General features: G+C 47.3%; 1 protein-coding gene across 1 annotated transcript in view; it reads right to left on the bottom strand.

Moving 5' to 3' along the window:
- UBA7 (ubiquitin like modifier activating enzyme 7) overlaps positions 1–22,334 on the bottom strand; it is a 1,199,654-nt gene that overhangs the window by 1,098,314 nt on the left and 79,006 nt on the right. Inside the window, exons 4-6 of the mRNA XM_078661236.1 lie at positions 16,553–16,687; positions 6,538–6,644; positions 574–664 (exon numbers count right to left, since the gene is read on the bottom strand). Coding sequence (XP_078517362.1) covers positions 574–664; positions 6,538–6,644; positions 16,553–16,687 — 333 coding nt within the window. The remainder of the gene's footprint in view (positions 1–573; positions 665–6,537; positions 6,645–16,552; positions 16,688–22,334) is intronic.

The raw sequence follows: 22,334 nt of genomic DNA, 5'->3' as shown, positions 1-22,334 counted from the left end.
TTCCTACAGAAACATCAGAGACGTTAACTTAGCCCTAAAAATTCTTAGAAGAGCGTGCCGCAAATTGGCATTGCCTCAGGAGCGGGCACCCCTCGTGCTGTGATTGCAGAATGCATTTGGAGTATATCATGAGGCTGCCATGAACGTAATCTCCAATGAAGTATGGCACTGGAAAACAACAGATGTATCTCATTTATTTGTTTAAGTCTTTCCTGCTGTGCAAGAGATGTCCTGGTGCACATCCCGATGCCAGAATATACGATGAGCGGGAGCAGAACTGCAGCGATCCATACATAGCGGAAAAACCAACAATGAATTGGAACGGATCTTCTTGCAAAAGGTTTTGTAACTATTCAGTGGTAACAATATCAATTAAGACTTTTTGTCCATAATAAGTCAATAGGTAAAACTAGCAGCCCTTTAAGTATGGGTATGATTTGTGATCCGCCAACAAAGAGAGGGGATGAAAATTTTTTTGGGGGAGCAAAAACACAGGCCCATGGGAAGACAAGGGGGGGAGGGGTCTGCATGTGAAAGTATAATCTACGTTATAAGACGTGGCAAAGATCTTACCTTTGTAATGTTCTCAATCAACGATGTCAGTGGAGCAGCTCCATTAGGATCATACACCACAAAATCATTCCCAAAGTCACAAAACAGCTGCCTGTGAAAAGGAAAGCACACCAGTAATTGTAAATTACATATAGAAATGAGAGATGTGCACTCACAACTGAGGTTGGTAATCCCATGAACCAATACTATTCCAGTTGCTAGGAGTACAACACACAACAGTCATCGAGGTAGCGGTGTGGCATAAATACGAGTAAGATAAAAGTACTGAGCTTCACAAATATACTACAACAAGAAAAACATGAACGGCAGACCCCAACGTCTAGCTCCATAGTAACGGAAATATAGTCTGGTAAGTTTATAGAAATAGTTGTCAACAATAATTTGAAATTGGTATAATTTACCTGATAAAAAACAGGCTCCTCTCCCTGAACGCATATACATCAAAGCTCAAGAATCCTTGTAACAAAACAAATATTGCTCAGATACCATTTGGATAGTTTTTAGATGTACTTATTGTATGCCTCACTGGGATACAAATCCTCTTTCTTTTAAAACACCCCATATCTTAGTAGCAAAAGATTTGCACCTACAGCAACAAGTTATATCAGAGTATGCTTCCCCCTCCATATATAATCAGCACATACATTGGTTGGACTTGGCTATCAACCCAAGAATCAGGCCAATGATAATTACTCAGGTTTTATGTTCCTGTTTTGTATGATTACCTTTGTTCGCTAAGATGACAGAGGGGTCCTTACTGTCCTGACAAATGCCCCAGACCGAGTGGCTATTATTTCTGGGCAGAAACATGTCAACAGCTTGAAAGATGACAGATGGTCCAAATAACCCATCAATTGCATGTTGGTGTTTTAAAGCATGGCATAGCGAGATCCGAATAAAATATAATGTAAGATTAATTTAATAATCTTCGACTGCGCAAATTTAGAATTTAGGGAGATGCGTGGTCTTGACCTCAAACAGTAGCTTCTCAACGGGTAAAGGTTCACTGTGGACCACCACCAACAGTTATGTGCAGACTCAATGATGAACCATGTTCACACAATGTGGGTGCAAGCCTGGTGTTTTTAAAGTTTTTAAAGGAAATTGATTATCTGAATAGAACTTGATCACAATAGGTCTTTATAATTTGGACAACACACCTGTGGTTTTAGTTCTCCTTATGAAAGAAAGACACTTCCTCTTACTCCCTCTTGTTCTTTGTACGATCTGCCAAAGGAATCCCAGCCTTAGTGAATAGCAAATTCAAAAAGGAACAAGCATTTGCAATGCAATAGGTCTCACATTTGCGAGAGTTTAAGCTATTGCCATTGTAATGACAATGCCTTTTATTTATCTGGTTTGCTAATTAACACAAATAAAAAGGCATTGTCATTTACAATGCTAATAACTCAAACTCATGTAAATGCGAGACCTATTAAAAGTACCGGCCGTCATTGTCCCGGGCTGCTCGGAAAGTGAAAGCAAGCATTGCACTGAATGTTGCATGAAAGCATGTGGTGCCTTCAGTAAGATAAAGTAATTAAAGAAAATAGTGCTTACAGACTAAAAAAGACATACTGTGTAACAACCAAAGTAAAAGGGCCAGCTGGGGAAAATGTTCTAAAAAAATTCAACATTCTCTGAAGAATTGATGGGAAATGCTTCACCTCTGAAGATTGGGGAACTGCATGGACCGCGGATAATGCTCCTGGCAGGGATGCTTATTAGAAATCAGGGCTACCCTAAGCTGAGGTACGCTACAATTACTTAAGTGAAAAATAGAGAAGGCTGGGGAGCATGGACCAGCAGTTCCCCAGGTTAATCTTGCTGCCCCATGTGATCACGGGATGTCGTATGGCACAGTAGGAAGGCCTCTGAAGAGAGCTCAGTCTATTGGATGTAGCCTTAACCCTCTTCATTGACTGCCACACCATGTATTGGCACAATCCTTAGAAGTGGAGGGAATATAGGGAGATCAGTGGCAAGTCTCTGGGTCAGTCTGAAGGGAGAGGACACAAATGGAGAAGAAGTGCTATGCTTCCTGTCCAACCTTTTATCACGTCAGCCAAAAACTTTAACAGCACAGACATTGCTGCTTGCATTGGCTGGCATAAACATTTGCTTCACCTTGTTGTGTGCAACTGAAGACAATCTATACAACTGCTTTTGCTGGTCTTGGGCTGAGTGACAAATTTGAATGGTTTATTTCTTATAAGGCACAAAAGATTACCAGAAATTACTTCTTGGCACTAAACCATAACCATAGTTAGCGAAGTAGCAACGCACAATAGATCCTAACAAAACTAGAACTTTTTGAGGCTTTTTCCCAAATGCAACAAAAGAATCAAGCGTTCTACTTTCCAAAGACAACGTGTTCCAGATACAGGGTGTAAAACGTCTAAAAGATCTCTTTCCAGCTTGCTTCAATTTTTATCCTATGTACTTTTTAGAGCAGCAAATTTTCCAAACTGAGCAAGTAAGCATGTATATAATGAAAAAGGTAGGAGGCCAGGTCAGGAGTGGCCACGAATTTCCGAGGGTTTATGCGCCATGCATAAATGTTTGTGGCGAATCTTCTGCTCCATGGCTATGCAGTGCAGGTGTATGCAACATTTGGAATCATAATTGTATCTTAAGGTGAAAAATCAACCAAGCTTTTTAAACACAGCTGTTCTTCAAGGGCCTATGCTGGTAGCCCCAAGTAGAGGCTGTTCCAATAATTGAGCCTAGACAAAATACAGGATGCTACATCTATTGCATGGGACTTTTTGAGAGACACAGTAGTGTCCAGAATAGGCACAAGACATAGACTGAAGCATTATACAGGTTTTCATTGATCTATCTTGATTTAAGATGTCACCCGATGATTAAACCTTGGGTAGAGGTGGTAGTTCTACTCCCAATCAAACAGGTTAAAGGGAACATATTGACATTCTTATGTTTTTCCAATCAGTAGAATTTTTGCTTTATTGATGTTTAACTATAGATCGTTGTGCAAGTAGGCATGAAGATTGAAAAGGGAGCCTGGCAGCTGGTTATCTAAATGGTTAATAAGCTGTGTGTCATTCGCCTAGGACAGTTCTTAACACCAAACGTTATCCTTATATTGGACAGAGCATGAACAAACATTGAAGAGCATCATCAACAGCGATGGCCCATGTGGGCCCTCCAAGAGGGACCAAAGTGCTTTCAGACTTCTGATGGGATAGCTTTAAAGATTATGCACAGTCTACAAAATAGATAGAACCCATTGAAGGATGACATACTCAATGCCCAAATCTCTTATTCGTTGTTAGGACAGAGTAATATGGACTGTCAACGACAGCAAACAGTTCAAGATCATCAATCCCCCTGGATCACCCTTGTCCACAATGATTCTGGTTCTCACACCCTTAGCCGTTACAATTTTCCCTTGGTGGGAAACCCAATTGCCACAGGTCAAGCACTGCCGACTCCTCAGGAAAAGCAGATTGTTGTTTCACTATAGTTTTTTAGAGGTTTCATCTGGAGCAGAGTGGTGTGTGGCAATGATGAGGGGCTCCCTCACCTGTGTCCAATAAAGGATTTTTTTTTCACAAGTGGAGGCAGCAAAAAAACCCTTCTACCTGCATTACACCTCCTACCTTCGCCTACGAAGTGTTCATCAAGGTAGTAACATTGAATATTCGCTGGAGCTAGCAACTTCCAAACGGTTGACAATTAGGGATCTTCTTGAGAGCCAGATATTTGATGTCTTTGATCCAGCTGACTGTAGATAACCTTTACTCTCATCTCTTGGTGACATCAGCATCATCCAAAAGACTCAGGAAGGGAAAGTGCACTCACTTGAAGGTCTGGCAAACATCTCCCGTACTCATCACGGCCATCTGTAAGCTATTTTCTGCCTTACCCTTTCTGGTTTATAGTAAATATTTTATTTTATTATATTATATATATTTATAGGTTTAAGGTATATCGATGGCAACAAGCAGCTGTGTCTTTTTCCTGTTGTTTTTCTCACACCCTGCTTGCTTGTCATATTTCAATTCCTTGAACAAGTGTCACCTATTCAAACCACAGTCAAATACTTTCCCAGACCTCTCCTGGAGAAACTATTTATATACTCGACACTACAAGACACTATGAAGGCACCACACAATAGAGAATATGCCAGTTATATAGGGTAACAAATACATAAAAAGTCATACTTTGAATTAACTTCCTTTCAGAAATACAGAGCAGTGAAATAAAGTCAAGACCAGAAAATGGGTGTAGTTAGACATTAAGCCCTTTGTGCAACAAAACCAGCCTGTTCTTAGCCATGATTCAACAAAGTTCAGGACTACCATATGCTCCATCTTGTGCCTAGCCCATCAGGTGACATTGAACAATTACTTGCAATTGCATCTCCAGCACCATGTGGCTTCAACGGTAGTGTCTGCCCTCAGGAGGGCAGCTGGAAATAAATGCAACCAAATCTGTGAAACTGCCCTTAATTGTGTGGTTAGTCCCAGCTCTGTATGAAGTTGATCAGGTAGTAAGGAGATCAAACACATCAGACTTCCTTCCCCAGAAAACAACCAAGAATAGACTGAAGGAAAAACACTCTTGCAGCCCCCATATCACTAACTTTAAGCCAATAGATTCAATGTAATTTTCCTGTAGGGGATTAGACTTAGCATATCACTAACTTCCTACCAGCCTAGAGGTCAACTGGAACATTGAAGACTCTACTCATATGTATTGTTTGCTGTTGTACAGGAATTTCTGCTTCTATGAACAAAATAGTTCTGCTTTGTTACCTGTCTTTGGAATTGCTTTCATTTGCCCGATGTTTCTACACTTATGCTTTATGATTGTCTAACTTCAGACAAGACCAATATCTGTCTTTCTGTTGGCCATAAGGAGCCACTCTCTAGCTTTATCCACTCTCATTTAAAACACAAGAGATTGCCTTTTGATTCCATATCCCTGAATTTGTTATATTTAATATGGAAAATACAAAAAAGTGTTGCATGGAACGCTTGAATTAATCTTAGCCACTGGTAATAACTTGGGCTACATCCCGTCCATTGTTTTTAGTCCACCATGCCACCTCGGATTAGGCCCAGCCATAGGCAAATCAGCTCCAATAGGAACAGTCCAGACTGAAGAGCCTCAACAAGGGCAAAACCGATCTTGATTTTCTTGTGCTCCAGTTCAGAGATAATCTGGCTTGGAAGTTTGGGTTCGACTGTTCCTATTGGAGCAGGACCAAGGCTGGGATTTGCACATGACTGGGTCTATTTGAGGTAGCATGGTAGGCAAAAAAAAAAACTAAAGACTGGGATGAGGTCCTTCTAATTACCATAGGCTGAGACTATCTCCAGCATTTCACGCATCACTTTTTTGTTAACTTCATATTCAATTTGGAAGCATTAAGTGACCCTCGCAGAAGGGTTATCATATTTAAGCTTCGAAATAATACCTATTAGCCTGACCTGCCTCTTAAGCTCTTACCAGCAGCACCACTATCTGACGAGTGGAAGCTCTTAAGTGGTTTTCAAGCCTCTCTCTCATTTCGACCAGTGCCCATTTGCCATTATCAGATATCCACTATGCTTGTGGATCTGTATGAGAGTTACGATGGTGCAGTTTATCAAGTTACAATGTGGTTCATATGCATCTGTATGTCTTGTTTCAATGTTAGGACATTTCTTCAGGCCTTGACTTTTTAGGCAAGTAAATGGAGAACCGCTTTACTGCTATGGACCTCGCCCTTCAGGCACTGTGTTCTCTTAGGGAAATCTCTGTCCATCGGTGTCGTAATCCACTCATCCTAGAAGTCCTGCAGGGCAGGGATCCTCTCCACCTAAATATCTACCCACTGAGTTCTTCATGAAATTGGTTTGGGTGTTCGTATTATATATCAACGCATCAGTATTTTGTACCAAGTCATACAAGACATTGTAAATGGACTTGAAAGATAACATACGTACTACCTACCCAAAGAGCCCTTTTGTGTCCGCAACGATAAGCTTGATGTTGTGTGCATGGCAAAAGTCACCAATACGAAGCTGTTCCTTTAGGGAGGAGTTTGTCAGAACTACAACCTAAAAACCAAAAAGGAATCATTTAGGGTCTTAGACAGGAACACTAAAAGAAATAAGGCCTGGCACAAACACTAGAATCATAACAAGAGATTTTCAGCCAGCAGGAAAGGCAAGATTTAATTTTACAGAAACCACAAGAAGGAGATCATTCCACCGCAATAAGTATTGGTCAGAAAGAGTATTCGAGGACAATGAGTACAAGCTGGACCGACTGTCTCAAATCCTTTGTGATCAAGGTGATATCCTTTTAAAGGAGGAGGAGCTATGATTTCCTCCTATGTGAAATGCAGAACACTCATAAAGATGAGCAACAGTAATTGGGTCTTTCCAACTATGTGATTTTCTATTGCAGAACACGCTTTGCGCAGTCTTATTATTGATAGCTTCAGGTGATGTTGCACCATTCTCCCCGCAGCAAATACCTTGCAAGGGGAGCTGCATGGGTGTATTTTTCATTGTCCTTTTCAAACTCTTCTCTCCGTATGAACTGCTCTACCAGAACACAGGGCTTGCTTTAGTGCTGGTGTGACAGTCTTTTTTAGGGCTTCCTCCCTCCATGATCGCCTCTGCAGATTCCCTCACTATCATCCGGCAAAAGTGCTCCTCATCTCTCCATAGCCCCTCTCTCACATCCATTTCATTTGTTTTAAAGCGCTGGTAAAGGCTGGCTTTACTAATCGACTCAGCTATCCACATAAAATTCATATCTGTTCTTAGCAACAGGCATATTACCCCTCTGTGCTACTTTATGGCGAATCAATACTGCCACTAGAGAAATCTACGATCTCTCTGTTGCAGGAACATTATTCACAACAGTGATCTTGACATTGTTATTGCTGCCTGAAAACTGACGCACAAAGAATTCTACAGCATGTGCTTTTAAATCGTAAGTAATCGATAAACACAGCGCCCCCCCCTATGAGCGCCCAGTGTGGCCGCACCAATCACACTGCCCTAAAAAACATAAAAGTGGTGAGATTATTCTTCCATTCTGAGATCTGACAGGCCCTATCCCAATAAACCCTAGAAGCCACTTCCCCTCAAGCCCGCTCATCCAGATTCATGGGATCCGCAATGCAGCATTTGAAACTAGGGATAATTCATCATCTAAGTCGTTCAGTGTACATTTGGACTTGGAATCCCCAGTGATGGCATAACTCATTCTTCTTTGGTTTTAAAGCGCACATATTGTAAGACTTTACTGGTATGAGTGGCCTTGGTTCGAAAATAACAGTGAACAAGTTCAAATTGGACATAAGCTACATAAATGGGACATGGATATCCACAGCCAGCATATGTCTCTGCCCCCACCTCATGTTTTATAACAATGTTCATCTCTTCACTTTTTCTCTGCTGTGTCTAACACATTTTCTCCAAAACACACACACACCATGTCTTTCACTCATTCTTGTTAGGTCTCTTCCTCTCTGCTTTCCCAAAACAGACATCAGGCCATTCTATTATCCTTCTGTGTCTCCTTCTCTCCCCATTTCATTTCAATATCACTCACATCAGGTCTTTGTCTCTGATCCCAGGGTCTTCCATCACATAGACCTCTGGTCTTGTTTCCTTGGTCTTTCTGGTTTCCCTCTTGCCCACACACACTGTATAGCATTCCCTCTGTGATGCATGTCACAGGCTTTCTCTTTTTCCCACCACATGAAGTCCAGCTTTTTGAAGCTTCTGTCTCTGAAAAGGGGGTGGGGCGAGGGAGGGAAGAGGAGGAAAGCAGAGTGGGCCACCTACATCACGGGAATGCAAGGGACCGGCCAGGGATTGGAAAGAGAACTCATCAGGAATGAAAAGGACAGAAATGCAAAGGAGCCATAATGTCCAAGACATTACAACAATAAGGCACACAGCAAAACTTGGTGATGATCATCTAGCTTCACCCACAGATGGCTGCACCGGGGACTCTGCTCTCACCCCTCCCCCCCAGTCGGCTTCAGAGGTGATCTGGATTTGTTCCCAAGAATGTCCTGTGTAAAATCAGCCACACTTTTGATGGCTCTGTCTCTTTCAGTCTACTTGTGAAAGACCCAGGAAAAGGGGATCGGCAAGACGCCCTGTCCGATTGTAGGGAAGCATGGCTAGGGTCCGTCGGAGTAGGGTTAAGTCCATCCTGCAGTCTTCCAGGCTGTCAAGAAAGTGGGCCAGGTCATTGGGGTCAGTGAAGTCCTTCGACGTGCCATCTATCATAATCAAAATGGTCGCTGGTTTGAAGAGACCATATGTAATGTCCGATTTATGTAACTGAGGTTGCAATGCCAGGAAAGCCTTGCGTTTGATGTTGGTCTCCACCACAAAATGAGCATTGATCTGCTTCTTGTGGCCCTCCTGGTCACAGGAGCAGTGCCACCCAGAGGGCGTGATCATGTCAGAGGAATCAGGCGAAGATTGGCCAGGGTCGGAAGTTAGAATCTCGTGCCATCGTCCTGGATCGAATCCGGTGGGTCTGTCTTGAATTCAGGTGGTGGGGTAAAGGTCATGTCAAGCAGTTGAGAAAGCAGGCACCCAAGAAGGCCACGGACATCATTATTTTGTTCCATTTTCTCTAGCACCCCATAAAACCTGACATTGTTCTGGCAGGCCCTGTCCTCCAGGTCATCACCTTCTGTTTGAGATACCATTTGTCCGGGTCCCAAGACTCCACAGAGTCCAGCCTCTCCTCTGGTAGAGAGGTGCGCTGCTCCAGACCCTCCAGCTTGCTGTTGAAGATCCCAGGACTGCACAACGTGTTTTCATTACGGCCTGGGATCCAGCAGTCCATGGATCCCTTACGGCCTGGGATCCTGCCATCCATGGATCCCAGCCGTTCCCCCACAGCACAGATCTCTTTCTGAATTAGGTCCATGGTAGCTTCTTGTGATGGCGGGGATGTGGGGTTTGGTTGTATTCAACCCTCCCCCCATGACCTCTGAGAAGAGTAATTCACAGGTGGCTTTGCCGCTGGAGTCATAGTCACCTGGGAAGGGCATGCTTTATCCGTATATCAAAAGAGGGGGATTCAGAAGGCCAGCCTTGGTGTGGCAAGGGGAGTTTGGGGTCGCAGTGACTATCTCATGTCACAGTCAGGGATGGAGGGACACTGTCCTAGGGCTTCGCAGAAGCGACGTTCTACCTGGGTGTTGGGGGTGAGGTGCAAGAAGGGGCCGATGTTAGGTCAGGTAAGGGACATCAGGAAAGGTCGGTGCATGGAAGCAGATGGGTGGGGGGAGGAACGTGCCCTGAGCGAGACAGTGCCAATGAAGGTGGCAGAGCGTCAACTCCCGTTCCTTTCCATTCAGTCTCCTATCAAAAATAGTATCCCTGCAGGGCACTCACAGGCCAGTGCCGCAGGGGGTCGGCCCCAGTGGAGCAATGTTGCAGTGGAATTAGAGTCATGGCAGGGTATATGCAGCTTTACATGGCACGGGTAGGTTCTCTTGTCTGCCGTTCTGTCTGGTGGAGGGATAGTGCAATGGATGGCAGAGCAAGGAGCTATTAGCAGCAAAATACGTGGGTATAAGTCTCAACAGTTGAGCAGGCAGGCACTGCCTTTGCCCAGCCATGTACCACGTATCAGTGGTTAGAGGTTAGACTAACTCATTTTAGTGCTGATGTCCGCATCACTGCACTAAAATGAATTAGTTACGCAAAGTAAAGCGTTCTCAACCACCTGAGAAGCGCTCCAAGAGCTCAGCTGCACAGCATTAGCAATCACAGTGACCTGCGCCGCTGTGCTTGGAGAGCAATACTGTATCACTTGTTTGATAATGTTTACATTGACTGACTGATGGAACTCTGTTCTGGCGCGCCCCACAGGTGAATCTCATGACCATTCAAATGGAAGCCAAGCAGGAGTGCCAGCATACCACTTGACAGTGCATGCCAGCAGTCCGCATGCATCTGGGTGGCGACACCTTTACGGTTGTTTTCTGGCAAGGTGCCTGCCCCTCTCTCACCACGCAGGGTCTGACTAGCAAGAGAGGTATGGAGACAGGTAGTGGGCTGGCAGGGGCAGCGTTGTTTTTCCTTGCAACATGCCAGAGTGGTCCCAGCCCTGGCCGGCAGTCATGTGTCATCTGACATTGTCGGAGATCAAGTGTCCTATTGCACTCAAGGCTGTGTGTGGCACGAGGAGTCTGACTGTTGTACTAACCTCCGCACTAGGCCAACTCCAACCTGTGCATGATTATTTTTCAGAGGCGGATGGCACGGATCGAGGGTAAGAGGGGGTAAAAAAAAAAAAAAGTATCTTATCACTGCGTTTCCCCTCCGGCTCTCCTCCGCGTCAGGCTGGAACAGGAAGCATCAGGGCTCCCCTAAGCTAATCACCACACTGCAATGCAGCGTTGTGATTGGTCTGAGCGCCGTGATTCAGCACTTAGAAAGGGACTGGAACCTTGCGCATGTTCTCCACCGAGGCTGTAGTACAGTCTGGGTAGAAAAGAAGCAAAGTGCGCATGACTGTTTGGTCAGCCCAGGACGGCCGGCCAAACATTTATGCACCCTTACAGAGTGCCCACCACTCCTTTCCTGCTTTTTGAGCAGATCAGCCCACTCCGCAAAGCTGCTGCGGCAGGAATGTTACTAACATTGAGTTATTATATATTTTTTCCTTTATTTACACTTCTGCAAAGCATTGGGGTGGCGCTCCTCCAGCTTAGCAGAGGAGCCACCACTGATATCATTACTCGCATACATTTTCAATAAAGTTTGCCAGACACTTATTATTATTATTATTATTAGGGTTTTGTAAAGCGCGTAGTAACCCGTAAGCATCCCAGCGCTAAGATCAGGACAGTCAGAGGGTGACGTAAGGGAGGAGATCAGGGGAACAGATGAGTTTTCAGACGTTTTCTGAACCGGAGGTAATCTGGTTCCATCCTTAGAGTACGGGGGAGGGCATTCCACATGCCGGCTGCGTTCACAGAAAAACGCCGTCCTCCAGTGCGTGCCCTCTTCACTCTGAAAGTAGTGATAAGGTGTTCGTGGTCAGAGCGAAGGGATCTAGTGGCTTTGTAGGGCCTGATGAATTTTTTGAGGATGGGGGGGCCTTTATCCTGCAGGAGTTTATGGGACAGGCAGAGGGCCTTAAATTTGACTCGCTCTCTCACTGGGAGCCAGTGAAGATACTTCAGAGCTGGTTTGGCCGAGGATCTGGCCGGAGTGTTGGTAAGAATCCGGGCCGCGGCGTTCTGGATCCTTTGCAGTTTGTTGAGGGTTGGCACCCAGATAGATGGCATTGCTATAGTCCAGCCTTGAAAGGATGAGGCCTTGGATGAGCAATTTCTGGGAGACAGGAGGGAGCAGGGGCAGAATTTTCCTGATGGATTTAAGGAGCCCGAAGCAAGTCACAGCGATTTTTTTGGCTTGAGTCTTGAAGGACAGGTCTTTTTCTAGCCAGATTCCCAGGCTCTTGATCTCGGTCTTGGGGACTGGAGGTTCACCCACTTGTCTTGCTTATTGTGGTAAATCTTAGCCACAGTGTTATGCTTTTCACATAAATGATATACTTGCATCTTGCTTTTTATATGCATCACAGTACTCCAGTCATAAAGCAATACGACAGGGTCACCAATCAATGTCACAGAGGCATACATCACACTTGACAAGGACATAAATCATAAGCGTGACAGGTCATAAATCAATCCACCGACAAGTAATAAATAAATTCTGACATGCCCCTAAATCATGTGTGTGACAGGTCACACATTAACAATGGATGACCGGTCATAAATCATCTCTAACATATCCCAATCAAGTTCTGTTAACTGCTTGTCATATTTGTGACACCTTTTAGATTGCTGAGGCACCATACATACAGTTTTATGGGGTCATAAAGTTCCTTGTTGGTTTTCCTCCGATTGCGTGGGAAGGGGTAATATCTTGCTTAAGTTGCTTGATTTAGGCCCCAACTCGCCACCTTGTCTGTCAATTTTGTGCCCTGCTGTCCCTTTTGGCCTACTCACCCTGTCAAAAGGCATCACCAGGTAAGCAGCCTTCCTTCTGCACACCAACCTGCCGGTGTGCCCCCTTTTTATCTGCTTTGCCTGCTGTCCAGCACTACGACTCGGTACAAAGAATGGGAGCACTACCACAGCACTACGTCAATGCTGCGGCTGTTCAAGGGTGGATAGGTCTGGAAATGTTTATCTGCACGCTGCCTCTACTTTCAAAGTAGCCTGTAAAGGGTCAGCGTAGTGTTTATAACTCCCCATTGTCCCCTTCCAGCATGTGGTGGCGTTTCCTCAATGGGAGGGTTCAAAACATCACCTAGGCACCTATTGGCCAGGTATTTTCGCACCAACTTTTGCAGGCATCCTTGACTTCAGGGGGAGAGCGGGGTGACTCCCCACTTGTTTTGTGCGCAGCCAAGGTTGAAACTAGAATTTCTGGGGCCAGGGCAGTCGTTATGGCGCCAGCCCGTGAGGCCCCATTCGGGGCGGCCTCTGCTAAACCGGCAATATAATAAATAGTAAGGTAAATCACATGTTGCAGTAAGTTTGTTCCTATTCCAAAACCCAAAAGGGAAGGAGGGGATGTTGTAATGGTTCATGTTGCTGGTAGGTGGTGAGCGCAGTGAATGCCTGTCTCACTAAAGTAAGCCTGAGAGGAGTATCCCTCGAGGCAAACAAAAGGTGCTGCAGAAGGCAGGACCAACTATGTGTTCCTCAAAGAAGTGTCATGCAGCTTCGACCAGTCCATTTCTCCTGTTCATGCTGCCTAACACAGAACTAGCTAATAACCATGAAACCCTACAAGTAGGGAGAGGTATGGGCGTAATAGCCAGAGCCGCCGACCTCAGAGCTGCGGAACTTGGTTTGAGTCTACCAAAAATGAATATCCTTAACTGGTGCTCAAGCGCCGGTGTTGATGATTACATGCCGGTGCTGAGCACCAGAAACCACCGGCTCAAATGAAGCACTGCTGTTGCACAAGTAATGTACACCCTGAGCAGCCTCTTGTATTGTAAAATGCTATGCATTACCTGTGGGGTCTCTACAACCGACCTAACATTGAATTACTTGACATCAACTAGCAAGAATGATCTTGTGTTAGCTTTCAAAGCTGGTTCTATTTGCCGGATTGTAACATAACTTTTCTTCTTTAGCCACTGCTACTCAATCTATTAGTGTCTTTTTCAAGAGTTGTTCTGTGGCTGGCTACTTGAGCCGATTTGTGAAGATATTTTATTTAAAAATTGATTGACATGATATTCATTTATTAAAAGGTAGCAAAGTTGTTTGAGCCCTTGCTGGGAAGAGTTGTTCATACGCACAATATTTCAAGCTACAATCCTGGCAGGGCATACTCTGCTTTTCATCCATTCCAGATCAAGCAAAGAATTGCTTTTTATAAAAAAAAAGATAACTATAAAATTAGTGTTTGTGGAAGGGGAGTGTGTGAAAAGAAAGCAATGCACTCATTACACAGCGGTGAGCAACACATTTGCCATTTCCACATTTGTAGCTAAGGTCACTCTTCACTCTGTATATCTTTGGCCAATTGCAGACCATTACGTTGCCCAAATGGTGGTTCTTTCTAATGTTGATCTAATTTCATGGGCATAACTGCTTGTTCTACATGCAAAGAAGTGTCACGCCAAGTGACACACTTGGAACTAAAATGGCACACATAAGCACACTGAAAACATGAAAATGTCACACATGATCAAACGTAAAACATGGAAGCCATCCTTCCCCAGTACTAGGTGGCGGGTTTCGCCTCCCAGCAGGCTGCAGCCAGGCCCAGTGATACAGGTGTGAAAGTGGAGAGAGCAAGGTCTCATGTGGGCGCGCCAGTATTGGGGCAGCGTGAGAGCACAGTCACCAGAAGTGTAGCAGACATGCCAATAGACCCAATGCAGGTGGGAGACTCCTGATTTTGAAGCCAAAAATGGCTTTATTTTGGCTTACTCCTATCAGAAATTGCCTCTGCTTCAGTAGAAGTCGAAGGAAGAAATACGTTCTACGATAAAAAAAAAATTTAAATCCCCCACTTTCCTCTTCTAAAATGTTGTCATGTATGGTGTAGGGCAGCTCCGGGCCTGTAGTGAGGCAGCCTGGATGTGTTGGTGTTAGGCGCAACCACTTCCAGTTTACGCTCCTGCAGTGCCGTCAGGTAACAGGGTGGCTGGGTGTTCCGCTGTTGATGGACGTCTCTGGACAGCCAGAGCTAGGGCCTCACTATGAGGGGTAGCAAGGCGGGTTTCGTCCATCGTCCCCTGGCGGTATGGGTTTGACCTCTGCCAAGGCCTATGCTGTGGTCAACGAAGTAGTACCAACGCTACCCGATAGGCCGCAACATGGGCCCGGAGGAGGCGGCAATGTGAGACCACCCCCTCGATTCCTCAAACTCTCTCCTCCTCACAAGGGGGTAACCTGGTGCACCATCAATATTGTAAAGTAGTGGGCTCTAGGCCCACATACTTGAAAATTATGGACGCAGACACAGTAGTACGATTACTGGTAACTGGGACAGGCACATGTAACTGGCACAGGGCACATGTGCCTGTCCCCTTCTATTAGCAGGGTCACCTGACCGATGACATGTGATGGGGTGTGTGGAGTGTATGTACAGCACACTCCTGGAACACTAGATCATTCCCAGCAGGAACCTACAAGTGTGAGGAAAGCGGCCCATCACCCCCACAGGTACGCAGAGGTGGCCATCCCTTTGGCCGGCCAGACTCCGCCTCTCTCCATCACCTGTCTTGATTACTCTTTACCTTTTTCACAGATACCAACATTTTCTTTTCATAACACCGTTCTCTCTTTTTTCTTTCAGAAAAATATCTTTCAGTGCAGCCATTTGTCTCTCTCTCTCTCTCTTTGTCACACAGACATCACAACTTTCTTCGGCTGGGTTCTCCAGACTAGTCTCTCCATTGTAAAGCCATCAGGTTTTCCTGTCCATTTTCCCAACCACTTGGTGGAGAAGTGTCGCTCAATGGTTAGAGCGGCAGACCCTGATGCAGAGGTCTAGCCCGGGACCAGGGTTCAATTCCCCGCCTCGGCGGGTCTTGGGCTCAAAATTCCACAGACCTGATAATTCTCGCCTCGGTGCCTATTCCAATCATGGAGTCCCACTCTGCAACTCTGGGCAATAGCTTGCTTAATCTCCACAACGGCCCCCATGACGCAAAGGATGCCTGGCCTCCACCTTGGGGGTGCCCAGGAGTGGACACCTCACAGGGAAAGCCAGGATGGGTTCCACAGCGGTATTCGTACAAGTGCCTTGAGACCCTTGCGGGTGAGTACTGTGCCTTACAAATATCAATTTACATATCAATTTACATTTTTTTACCACTTGCACCATTATACTAACTGTAGGGTCTTTCTTTTCCTTCAAGCTTCACATCCCCTCTCCATTTAGGGACATAGGGATGTAACATGTTACTTTTTTTTGCTTCTTTGTGGAGAAGCGTGGCTCAGTGGTTAGAGGCGGCAGACCTGGAAGCTGAGATCAGCCGTGGACCAGGGTTCGGTTCCCCGCCTCGGCGGGTCTCGGGCTCAAAAATTCCACGGACTCGATAATTCTCGTTCCGGTGCCTACTCAACTCACGGGGTCACACTCTGCGACTCTGGGCAATAGCTTGCTTAATCTCCACTACGGCCCCTCGCTGCGGGATGCCTGGCTTTCACCTTGTGGACACCCTGCCGGGGTATCTCACAGGGGAATACCAGGACGGGTTCCCTAAGCAAGCGCCGAGATGCCTACGGGTAGTCGTGCGCTATACAAGAGCGTAATCATCATCATCATCATCTTTGTCACTCTCCATCTCACTCTTTTGTTGCACAATCCACAAAAATCATATTTATGCCCCTCTCATCTATATCTCCTTTTATTTTTCATCACATAAACATGAGGTTGCACAATTTGAGTTTGGAATCAATACCAGACAAGTATCATGCTTTTCATACCTGGAAATGAGACAGGAACTGGTTCGACAGCTCCCCAGTGTATGCTGTGACAGGAACATAACTGTTGAGCTCTGCCAGAGACAGCGCAGATGCCTCAGCTCGATTCTTCCCAATATCATTCTGTGTCAAGTAGAACTACACAACAATGCAAAAAAACAAACAGATTTAAGCACACCAACAGACCAATAAGATGTGAACATCACTCTGATTTTGTACAGCTGGCACTTGGTGCATACAAGGGGATTTGGTCATGGCCTGGACCCTGTCCTTTTGCCCCAAAAGCATTGCACAGGGCATTTGGCCTAGTACACCAGACCCTTCACACAGGGCATGGTTCCCATCCATAGTCAAAGTACACCCAGAACCTCCTGAGTACTACCTTCAAAAAGACGCGGCCATGCCATGAACTCAGCCCCCTAATCCTATATCCGTCTGTGCATGGCTAGGCAGTCTCTCGCTTGAGGATGTGGACTTCAACCAGGCCCTGCTTCCAGTCTTTGTGTCCCAGAATCTGTTGAACGTGGCCTTCGAGAAGGTGGACCACCTTACAAAGGCAGCAGTGAAAGTGTTCATGAACACTTCTGGGCCTGCATGCCACAGCAAAAAACACTTCCTACAAAACCTCTTCTAAGTATGGTTCTACCTTCCAGTTAAGTGCAAGTGTGGTCCACAGTTTTTGTTGAAACAAATGGAAAAACATCCCATGAGACTTGTAATGGAAGATGCTAACTGGATCACCCTCAACAACTTTGCACCTCTTGACCAATGTGCAGGAAATTTGAAACACAGATTCTTAGTAGAACCTGCAAATTGCTGGTCAACGGTCATGCAGATTTTAAACGAATCAGGAAATGTGACCTAAAACACAAATTATGCAAATACATTAAATTAACCCTGTGAAACCTGGATGGTACCTTATCTGCTGTAACAGAGAGCAAAATGTACCATTGGACTTAAAATGGGAAATACTACCTTCGGATCCCCCAAAATTATTTTGCACACCCCATCTTGACCAATATGAACAACATTTGAGACAAAGAAACTTGGCCTAATGAACATAACCAGTATCTGCATCCAGGCATATTGGATTTCCAACATTACAACAGATACAAAAATACCCAAATCCTATGAGTTCACAAAAAGTCAATGTTAAAAATATCAAACAAATTCCATAAAATGTATCAGTTGAAGCAATGTTAGGGTCAAGATACAAAACCTAAAAAGTTGGTAGTTATGGTGAGCAACACCACTATAACCCTTGGTAGTGAATGATGTTATAGATGGCATCAACAAATGAGAACATTGAGGGGGCGTGACTTAGGCGCCGATGGGGACGGTGGCGTGAGCCGATAGCTCCGCGCCTGACCCCGGATTTCATCCTGACGAAGCATCCTGAGAGCGGCTACCGGCGCTGATCTGGTCACAGGAATGCCGGGGGCACATCCCGCAACTGTTTTTGCGGCAGCGGAGGGCTCCGTGAAGACGTTTGGGCTGGACGGCGGAGCAGCGGTCTATGATGCAGGCTTGTAAAATGGTGGCGACCACCGTCAGCTCTCCGTGAAAATCGCCGGGGCGCCTGGAGCACGGACTTTGCCTGAGCGTTTATTGCACGGAGATAAATGGCATCACTGGTGACTCCGTACCAGAGACCGGAGAGCTGGTACTGCTGATCGGGACACCTTGGACTCGGCAGCCCTGAAGGAGACCCATGATGCATCCTAAGATGGCGGCCACCGGTGCAGTCCCTTGAGAGCCGCTGCGGTGCAGGGCGTGCAGCCGAGGGGACGATTAACTTAGCACACGGCGGAGGGTTCAGAGGATCCGTAGAGTGAGAGACCTGTCCGGCTGCTGCTCTGTGGAGTCCTGATCCGCTGGTCAGTGCATACGAGGTACGGGACATGGGCTGCTGATTGCTGTCTACCGACGCCTGGTGGACCTGGACACCCTGCGGGGGAACTGATTGCCCGATCTGCGGCCAGAGTGGGGCTGCGGGTGACACATAACTGGCGACTGTGTCCTCAAAGGGACCCTGGGAGGGGTGAGCTTCGGACCTCCGCCCGGACCTACGAGAGTGACCACCGGGGCGGGGTTACGACATTGCACCGGCAACAAAGGCGGACTTCCGGGGGTGAACGCTGAGTGAGGTAGCAGAGCCCCCACAGCACGGATCGCCCTGCTTTGCCCCGAGCCCAGATCACTGAGGGAGCGCTGGGGATGAACGGAGGAATAAGTGGCCAGGAAGCGCGGGCGGAATCTGCTTTGCGCTGGTTGTTGAATCACTGGCCTCACATGTCTCACGCATCCTGAGGGCTGGTGCGGTGGACTTATTGGAGGCGAGAGGAGAGTGGGGGCTGCCTCCTAGGGCCCAGGCTGTGCGTACTGGATCGCAGGAGCTGTGAAAAGTAATCTCAGACACACACATGATAACGGAGCCTGGTTCTGTAGGTCGGATGGCGCGCTGAGCCTGCAGAGCTCCCATTCACTTGAACGCTGGTGGGGGGAGACTGCATAGCGCTGAAGAAGGGTGAAGGCGGCCATTGGTGACTGGGAGGAGCATGAGATATCCATTGAGATCTGGGCACATTGCCAATAGAGCGGAAGCGGACACCGGATGCCTGGAGGTCTTTTGCCCCTAGAGTTGACCCGTGGTGTGGCCACTGGGGGCGCTTAGGGCTGGGTGCGCAGCCGGCCTGGAGCTGTGAACCGCTGATGAGCACTGAGCTGTGCGACCTAACGTAGATTAAAGGACACTGTTGACTATTCTGGCCCGGACACTCCTTGGGTGCTCCCTGTGGTGCGGACAGCTCTTCTCTGCGGGTTGAGCGAACTCTCTAGACCATAATGAAGCCGAAGACTAAGGCGGAGGATTCTGGAGCACAAATGGATGCCCAGGACGGCGGGGGAAGCGGTGAAGGCTCAGGGGTGGAACGTAGGCTGAACGAACGATTGGACAAAATTCTAGAGGCGATTACGGCATCAAAGGAGTCCTTGCATAATGACATCTCGCAGGTTGCGACAGGGCTTGGACTCTTGAAAGCCGACCACTCGAAGCTGGTGGATAGGGTGAAGGAGACGGAACTGGTGATTCAGGACTTGAAGCCGGCAGTGGTGACGGTGGAACGCAAATTGGAGGATGCCCTGCAGCGCCTGGCGACGCTGGAGAAGAGGACCGAGGATGTGGAAAGTCGAAACCGACGGAATAACGTGAGAGTGGTCGGATTACCTGAAAAAGTGGAGGGGACGGACATGGTGGCTTACTTGGAGAATTGGTTCCGAACGCAGGTTGCCCCGGAGGGCCTTTCCCCCTTTTTCACGCTCGAACGGGCGCACAGGGTCCCTGGCAAGCTGCCATTACTGGGCCGTCCGCCTCGTCCTGTGGTCGCTAGAGTCCTTCACTTTAAAGATAGGGATTTATTGATCCAGAGCGCACGCACGAAGGGGCCCTTCAAGGTGGAGAACGGCAGGGTCACGCTCTTCCCGGATTATATGCAAGATGTGCAGCGTCATAGGGCCTCCTTTCTACCCGTCAAGAAGCAACTCAGGGATGAGGGGATCCAATACTCGCGGTTGTTCCCAGCTAAACTGCGAGTCATTCTGGATGGATCGACCCACTTCTTCCTGACCCCTGACGACGCCTGGACGTGGCTAGAATCGTACAGAGCAGGTACTGATCGCAGGGAGAGAGGGGATCGGGGACAACCGAAACCGCCAAGGCCACGCAAATTGAAACGTATCCGGAAGTTGAATAAAAATCAACAGGCCCTTCTGCAGACGCAACTGGCGGCTGACAAGCAGGGCGCTCTGGCGGCGGCGATAACGGGGTCGCAGAGAGGGGAATCGAATAGGGGTTCAGACTCGGATGAGGACAAGAGACAATCGGGGGCTGAATTGTCGGATGTAGACAGTACTATGGGATCGGAGGTGACACCGAGGTTGGCGGATGATCTGTAGTCATTCTATACCATGTTATGCCTATGGACTGCATTCTGAGGGGATGGAGCCCCTGGTAACGTATCAGATTGTTATAACTGAACATGCTGCTGCATGGGGTTGTGGGGCTGGAGGCTGGGGCCGGAGCTGCTGACCATCGGGGCTGACCCACATCCCTATTTCCCTTAAGGCAGCCTGTAGTGACTACTGCAGGGTAGTACACTATGATTGTTGTGACTGTTTGGATGGGGTCTGATGACTTGGGTCCTGTCCTGGGGGGGGTGGGCTAGGGGGGATGTTTGGGGTGTTGAGTTTATGGGGGTTAATAATGGTGTGGACGCTGCTATTGTGATGAGGGCGGAGGAGCGAAGCTACAGTAATGGGGACGTTACGTGAAATGAAATACATCACTTGGAATGTGAGAGGCCTATATACCATGACTAGACGACATAAAATCCATGCTTATTTATTGCGGAGGGGGGTACACATAGCTCTGTTGCAGGAGACACATCTTACCAAAGTGGAGGGCCAGGCATTACAACGAAGATGGAGGGGCCAGGTCTACAGTACAGCTTACTCTGCGTTTGCTAGGGGGTGCTCATTTGGATACGGGCCGGAGTCCCATTCCAGGTCACTAGACAGGTGTTGGATCGAGAAGGCCGATATGTAGCGGTAGAGGGCAGGTTGTATGGTAGGGATGTTGTGTTGTGCAGTATATATGCCCCGAATACTGAGCAAGCTCGCTTCCTAGCAACATTGTCAGGTGCGCTGGCGCCCCTGTTAGCTGGTCCGGCCATTGTGGGAGGGGATTTTAATGCTATCTCGAATGTGGACCTGGATAGGTCGCACCCTCCTCAGGCGGCAACACCAGTTCGGAACTTAGCTAAAACTAGATCCGATTGGCAAGATCACTGGGGATTCATTGATGTGTGGAGGGCTCAACACCCTCATGATAGAGACTATTCGTTCTTCTCATCATTGCATGACCTACACGTACGCATTGACGCTATGTTGTGCTCCCCCCTGATAGCACATATGGCAGCACGCACCGAGTACCTTGCTCGAACTATCTTAGACCACAATCCGCTATTGATGTCACTGGATTGGCAGAGGGTGAGGACAGCGATCCCGACGTGGAGTCTACGCCCTGAGACACTGGAAGATCAGGTGTTTAGGACGGAGGTGGGTGAGGGTATTGAGGACTATTTTCGGGAAAACTGGGGTACAGCAAGTTCAAGGGCGTTGGAATGGGATGCCTTTAAGGTAGTTGTCAGGGGGCTATGCATCCGTAAATATGCGGGAACTAGGAAATCGGTAGTGGATGACGTGGCAAGGGCGGACGAGGCCTTGAGGGAACTGGAGCGGAGGAGGCCCGAGTTACCGTCTCTACAGGAGCAATTGCTGGAAGCCAAAGAGAAAGTGGCAGCTGAAACGGAACGGTTGCGATGTTTTGATCAGAGGGGGTACCTGGAGAGAGTACATGCGGAGGGAGATAAAGTTGGCACGCTGTTGGCTAAGCTGGCTGACCTGGTACAACGAAGTGGGCCAGTTATGCAGATAGAACTGGAAGACGTCACCCTGACCCACTCACAGGAGTTGGTGTTGTCTCGTTTTGCCACTTATTATGAAGCTCTATATAGCAGCAGGAGGGGGGACGCAGCTGAGGACATAGACGAGTATCCAGAGGGACTCCTCCTACCACGATTAGAGGAAGACGACGCTGATGGGCTGGGTCTGGATATCACGTTAGCTGAAATACGTGGGGCAATTAAACGCATGGCCCGGAACAAGACGCCGGGACCAGATGGGCTGCCTATCGAATTCTACGCTCAATATATTGATGTTCTGGCCC

Source organism: Lissotriton helveticus, chromosome 9 (assembly GCF_964261635.1).
Source record: "Lissotriton helveticus chromosome 9, aLisHel1.1, whole genome shotgun sequence".
Taxonomy (NCBI): Eukaryota; Metazoa; Chordata; class Amphibia; order Caudata; family Salamandridae; genus Lissotriton; species Lissotriton helveticus.
This window is presented reverse-complemented; position numbering and strand designations above follow the sequence as displayed.